Source organism: Tachyglossus aculeatus, chromosome 4 (assembly GCF_015852505.1).
Source record: "Tachyglossus aculeatus isolate mTacAcu1 chromosome 4, mTacAcu1.pri, whole genome shotgun sequence".
NCBI lineage: Eukaryota > Metazoa > Chordata > Mammalia > Monotremata > Tachyglossidae > Tachyglossus > Tachyglossus aculeatus.
Genome location: NC_052069.1, coordinates 89791427 through 89798308, shown reverse-complemented (window position 1 = coordinate 89798308; position 6882 = coordinate 89791427). Strand labels below are relative to the sequence as shown.

The 6882-nt window shown below is 42.4% G+C and overlaps 1 protein-coding gene across 1 annotated transcript in view; it reads right to left on the bottom strand.

The window, feature by feature from the left end:
- Positions 1-2304: 2304 nt before the first annotated feature.
- Positions 2305-6882, bottom strand: part of CDH17 (cadherin 17) — an 81276-nt gene continuing 76698 nt past the window's right edge. Inside the window, exon 17 of the mRNA XM_038745641.1 lies at positions 2305-2668. Within this exon, the coding sequence (XP_038601569.1) occupies positions 2574-2668 (95 nt within the window). The 3' untranslated portion in view covers positions 2305-2573. The remainder of the gene's footprint in view (positions 2669-6882) is intronic.

The following is a 6882-nucleotide window of genomic DNA, read 5'->3' as shown; positions in this document are numbered from 1 at the left end:
GGCGGAGCTGGGGTTTGAACTCTGATTCCAAAGCCCATCCTCTTTCCACTGAGCCATGCTGCTCCCCACTTCCTTGTTTACTTAGTTTTTAATAACTTTACCATTATTATTAATAGTACTGTTACTAATATTATTAATACTGTTAATTTACTAATAGCAAATCTAGTGGTACTATTATTGTTAAATATTAATATTGATTATTACAATTATTATTGTTTTTAATAGCTTTTCTATTTCATTTCATCAAATAACCACCACTCAGGTTCCGACCATTCTCCTCACACATCTACTCTAAAGGTGTGATGAGAAGAGCCTGTTTTTTTGGGTAGGGATTGTCTCTCTCTGTTGCCAAATTGTACTTTCCGAGCGCTTAGTACAGTGCTCTGCATATAGTAAGTGCTCAATAAATACGATTGAATGGGGAAAAAAAGAGCTTTATTTCAGTTCTGGTGGACAAATTGTATCCCAGGAGCTCTTTGTTTGGGTTCTTGCTCATTACTTGATGTGGACGTGGTGGCATTGTTGGAATTGCCCTAGAGGAGCAGTGCAGCCTAGTAGCAAGAAAAAGGGCTTGGCAGCCAGAGGATGTGGGTTCTAATCCCGCTCCATCATTTGTCTGCTGTGTGACCTTGGGCAAGTCACTTCACTGCTCTGTGCCTCAGTAACCTCATCTGTAAAATGGGGATTAAGACTATGAACCCCATTTGGGACAGGGACTGTGTCCAACCTGTTTAACTTGTATATACCCCAGCGCTTATTTTTTATAATGGCATTTATTAAGCGCTTACTGTGTGCAAAGTACTGTTCTAAGCACTGGGGAGGTTACAAGGTGATCAGGTTGTCCCACGGGGGGCACACAGTCTTAATCCCCATTTTCCAGATGAGGTCACTGAGGCCCAGAGAAATGAAGTGACTTGCCCAAAGTCACACAGCTGGCAAGTGGCGGAGCTGGGATTTGAACCCATGACCTCTGACTCCAGAGCCCGGGCTCTTTCCACTGAGCCACGCTGCTTCTCTACTGAGCCACGGAGCCATGCTTATTCTACTCTCCTAAGCCTTTAGCATGGTTCTCTGCCAACAGTAAGCACTGAACCAATGTGATGGGTTACTTTCCTAAGTATATATCTATAATATATGCTACATATAATATATATCTATAATTCTATTTATCTATTTTGATGATACTGATCTGTCTACTCGTTTTGTGTTGTTATCTCCCCCTTCTAGACTGTGAGCCTGTTGTTGGGTAGGGACCGTCTCTACATGTTGCCGATTTGCACTTCCCAAGTGCTTAGTACAGTGCTCTGCACATAGTAAGTGCTCAACCAATACGATTGAATGAACAATGCTTGGCACATAGTACGCGCTTAAAGCATGGTAATTATTATTATTAGAGTCAGGTGTGGCATCTGTGGGAAGTGATTTTGAAAGCACTCCTGACTCAACAGGAGGAGGGAACTCAACTACTATGAAGGAAGTGATTGGTACATTGCTGCTTGCACCCATTTCCAAACTGAAAATAAGAAAAAGTAAAGGCGGTGAGTTGGGCAAATTGCCAATATGAATCTTTAGTGGTTTTCTCTGTGATTAGATATTGCTTTCTAGGAACATTTCTTCTCACTCTTTCTACAATAAGACGGTGTTCCCCTTCTCAATAGCTCTCTCCCACATCCTCTTTTCCCAATCAGTGCAGAGAACTGAGAAGCAATAGAATTTGGGACAACTAAATCAAATTTTATTTGGGTTTCACATTCACAATTTTCTTCCGGTTTGGGTGATTTTTCTCCTCATATTACAAATGTATGAGGAAATAACCAATTTTCACTAAAGGCAAAGGAAACAACAATATTTAAGCTACGAAATAGGTTTTTTACTGTTTGGGTGATCGTATAAAAAAGCAAGGCTAAAACATAGCAGAAACATGGTAAACACAATCCAACATCAGAGACAATGCCATTTTAACTCTGAGCACAGATAAGTGAAGATTATCACAAACGGCATTACTGTCTGAAGACATACAATGTTAAACCTTTCCCCTCCTCCCCGCCCCAAACTCACAGTTATTGTAAATTTTTCCCCTTTTTCCTCTGCCTAAGGTTTGCCAAATCCAGGAAACGTGGAAACGTGTGGAAAAGAATGAGAAACACCGGTGGGATTTCTTAAAGGAGCAAGGAGCAAGGTTGGGACTGGATTGGAAAGTCAGGATGACGGTTGGTACAAGGGAAACTTCAAATATATTTCAGAGAGAAAAAAGGGCATTACTTGTAGCTCTATATTCATATCCAAGAAAAATCTTCTCCCCTCTTCCCTCCCTCCCACTAGCAGCGGTTCAAGGGAATTTGCTGTCTTTAGATCCCCAGTCTTATAAGTTTAGCTACTTCAAAAAAAAAGTCACAATGCAAGTGAGCAGGACTTATTAATAAGTCAGGAAGGATCACATAGGCAGGGAAGTGTGTAAATACTTTCTGAAAACCTGTCGAATGACTTGCAAGTGGTTGAAAAGCAAAATGTTGGCTAGAATATCTGTTAGAGAAACTATATTTTGTATTTTAAATCCTGTTTTTCAAATGCATTTATTTCAGAGGGGTAACTTCCGCTCTCGTGGCATTCCCCAGATTGGCGTTCCCTTTCTTTCTCAGGCGAACAAATACAACAGTTAAAATAATACCTAAAAGGGGGAAAAAAAACAACCTTTGATCAGTGATAGTGAATTTAAAACAATCAATCAATGGTGTTTACTGAACACTTACAGTGTGCAGAGCACTGAACTAAGCACTCGGGAAAGTACAACAGAACTGATAGACGTGATCACTTGCTACAGCAAGTTTACAGTTTCCATCATCATAATAATTATGGAACTTGAGTGCTTACTATGTGCCAAGCACTGTTCTAAGCACTGGAGGAGATACATGTTAATGAGGTTTGACACAGTTCTGGTCTGACATGAGTCTAAGTAGGAGGGAGTAGGATTGAATGCCCATTTTACAGATGAGGTACCCGAGGCACAGAAGTCCAGTGACTTGCCCAAGGTAACACAGCAGATATGTGGCAGAGCCAGGATTAGAACCTAGGTCCTCTGCCTCCTGGGCCCGTGCTCTACCATTCTTTAATTCAATCACATTTATTAAGGCACTTACTGTGTGCTGAGCAATGTACTGAGAGCTCGGGAAAAAATACAATGATAAACAATGACAATCCCTGCCCCCTTGGGCAATACTGCTTCTCTTTCTAATGTTAATATATTAGAAAGAGACTCATTATTATCCATTCAATTGGATTTATTGAGCGCTTACTGTGTGCAGAGCACTGTACTAAGCACTTGGGAAGTACAAATCAGCAACATAGAGAGACAGTCCCTACCCAACAATGGGCTCACAGTCTAGAAGGGAGAGACAGACAACAAAACAAAATAAGCAGGTGTCAATACCATCAAAATAAATGGAATTATAGCTATATACACAATATATACATATATTACTCAGCACATAACTAGTGCCACATATTCTGTGAGCCATACCTGGTGACAAAAGGCTTCTACCTCAAACAGCAAAGAAAAAACGATTTGACAGAATCCTATTGGAACTGTCTTCCCCTTTTGAAAAGTTTCCCTGTGGCTTGGGAATCTCATTTTACTTAAAAAGACCTCAGCATCACTGTTAATAATAATAATAGCATTTATTAAGCACTTACTATGTGCAAAGCACTCTTCTAAGCACTAGGGAGCTTACAAGGTGATCAGGTTGTCCCACATGGGGCTCACAGTCTTCACCTTCATTTTACAGATGAGGGAACTGAGGCACAAAGAAGTTAAGTGACTTGCCCAAAGCCACCCAGCTGACAAGTGGCAGAGCCGGGATTAGAACCCACGACCTCTGACTCCAAAGCCCGTGCTCTTTCCACTGAGCCACGCTGCACTGTTCCCCATCTTGTTCCTTTGAAGCAGTTTGGCCTAATGGATAGGGCCTGAGAGTCAGAGGACCTGAGTTCAAATTTTGGCTCCATCAATTGTCTGCTGTATGTCTTTGGGCAAGTCACTTTAAGTTCTCTGTGCCTCAGTTACCTCATAAGACTGTGAGCCCTACGGCCCACAGGGACTGGTTCCAACATATCTTAACCATCCCCGCATTTTGTACGGTACCTGTCACATAGTAAGCGTTTAACAAATACCAAAAAAAAAAGACAGAGCAAGGGGATTATTGTCCAGGAGGGATGATTAGGGTCTTGAAATTCAGGGAGAGCAATAAAAAAATCCCACAAAGCTTGCTGAATGTTTTGGTTCTGGCGTTTCCGTTTGACTTAAATTGTCAGTAAATTTTCAATTTACCCTTAAATGTGCTGGATCTGCCCAGCTCCTGACTTCAGCTTTGCTGGCCCAATACTTTTTAAAAAATATATTTTTCTTTAAGCCCTTACTAGGTTTCAATCCCCGTGCTAAGCACTGGGGAAAAAACAATCAGATCAAATGTAGTCCTTGTCCCACATGGGGGCTCATAGTTTAGAGTGGGAGAGAGAACAGATACTGACTCTCTATTTTACAGATGAGGGAACTGAGGGATAGAGAAGTTAAATGACTTGCCCAAAGACACACAGCAGACAAGTGTGGAGCTGAGATTAGAACCCAGGTCTTCTTACGCCCAGGACTATGCTCTTTCCTCTTGACCACGCTGCTTAACTGCTTTCCCTCCTTGGGGACTAAATCTCAACTTCAGTCACGTTTCCAGGGGCACTTTAATTTAACTTGGAAAAAAAAGCAATTTTCCTCTGGGGAAAAATATTGAAGAGCTGTGTGGATTTCAGTCCCATTAATTCATGTTTATGGGCAACATTGATCCTCGTAAAATACAGCTGGGTTTTGTTTGATCAAATAAAACCACATCATATGGAGTTTAAAGCGTCATCACAACAGAGCAGGCTGGGCAGAAGAGGAGTGCAGAAGGCATATGGATTTGTCAGGAGTAGGTGATTACCCTTGGGCATGGAATGATTTGGCATCTCAGCAGCCAGGCGAGAAAAATAGAAATTCATGCCCCAGCTCTAGCTTGCTGGGTAGGCTAAGGAAGTCTACCAGCTTCCTTCACTCCCAATGTCTCTGTGCCTCTATTACTTCATCTGTAAAATGGGGATGAAAACTGTGTGCTTCAAGTAGGACATGGACTGTGTCCAAGTTGATTGGCTTGCATAATAATGATAATTATGGTATTTAAGTGCTTACTATGTGCCAAGCACTGTTCTAAGCGCTGGGATAGCTACAAGGTCATCAGGTTGTCCCACGTGGGGCTCACAGTCTTAATCCCCATTTTCCAGGTGAGGTAACTGAGGCACAGAGAAGTTAAGTGGGAGCTCACCTCCCCCAGGAGGCCTGAGCCCCCTCTTTCCTCTCCCCCCCCACCTCCTTCCCCTCCCCACAGCACCTGTATATATGTTTGTACAGATTTATTACTCTATTTTACTTGTACATATTTACTATTTTATTTATTTTGTTAATGATGTGCATCTAGCTTTACTTCTATTTATTCTGATGACTTGACACCTGTCCACATGTTTTGTTTTGTGGTCTGTGAGCCCGTTGTTGGGTAGGGACCGTCTCTATATGTTGCCAATTTGTACTTCCCAAATGCTTAGTACAGTGCTCTGCACACAGTAAGTGCTCAATAAATACGATTGAATGAAGTGACTTGCTCAAAGTCACACAGCTGACAAGTGGCAGAGCAGGGATTAGAACCCACGACCTCTGACTCCCGAGCCCGTGCTCTTTCCAGTAAGCCATGCTAGTGTGTCCAACCTGATTAGCTTGTATCTACCCCAGTGCCTAGTACAGTGCCTGAAACATAGTAAGACCATTACAAAAATACCCTCTTCCTTTTTCATGGAGCAGAGACTTTATTTTTCACTTAACAGAGAAGTTAGGTGACTTACCCAAGGTCACACAGCAGACAAGTGGTGGAGCTGGAATTATAACCCAAGACCTCCTGACTCCAGGCCCATGCTCTTTCCACTAGGATATGATGCCTATCTCACAAGGCGCACATGTGTATATACTACATGCAATTTTATAGATGTCTAAACAGGGAAAAGAAGGGGAATGCAGTGTAGCCTAGGGGATAGAGTACAGGCCTGGGATTCAGAAGGACCTGGGTTCTAATCCCTGTTCTACCACTTGTCTGCTGTGTGACTTTGGGCAAATCACTTCACTTCTCTGTGCCTCAGTTACCTCATCTGTAAAATCATCAATCGTATTTATTGAGCACTTACTGTGTGCAGAGCACTGTACTAAGCGCTTAAAATGGGGATTAAGACTGTAAATCCCATGAGGGACAGGGACTGTGTCCAATCCGATTAGCTAGTATCTACATCAGCACTTAGTACAGTGTCTGGAACATAAGTAAGCACATAAATACTATAAAAAAATACAGAGGGCCAGTTTTCAAAGATTGCATTTACAAAGATTTGGAAGCGAGGCGGTCTGTTAAGGCAGCAACCAAGCTCCAGAGAAAAGACAGGGGAGATCTGGAACTCTGCCCAGTTCAGCGTTGACATTCATTAACCTTTTTCCTCTTGGATCCTTTGAGAAGCTGAATGCAATCCACGTGGTCCTTCGGAGTGTTACACAAGAGCACTGTGGCCATGCTCTCCGGGGAGTTCTTGGTGTGGGAATACTTCTCCCATGAACAGAATTCCTATCCCAGGAGAGTTTCCTTCCTTGACAAAGACAAACCCTGGGACTAAGTTGGGGTCTAGGAGCAGGGAGAAGGCGGGTTGGGGAGGGGAGATGGGATGCTACCGTACACTTTGTTTCTTTGTGTTTTCAAGGGTTTGATATTATTTTGAGAAATATTATTTAGGAGAAGCAGTGTGGCTCAGTGGAAGGAGCACAGGCTTTGG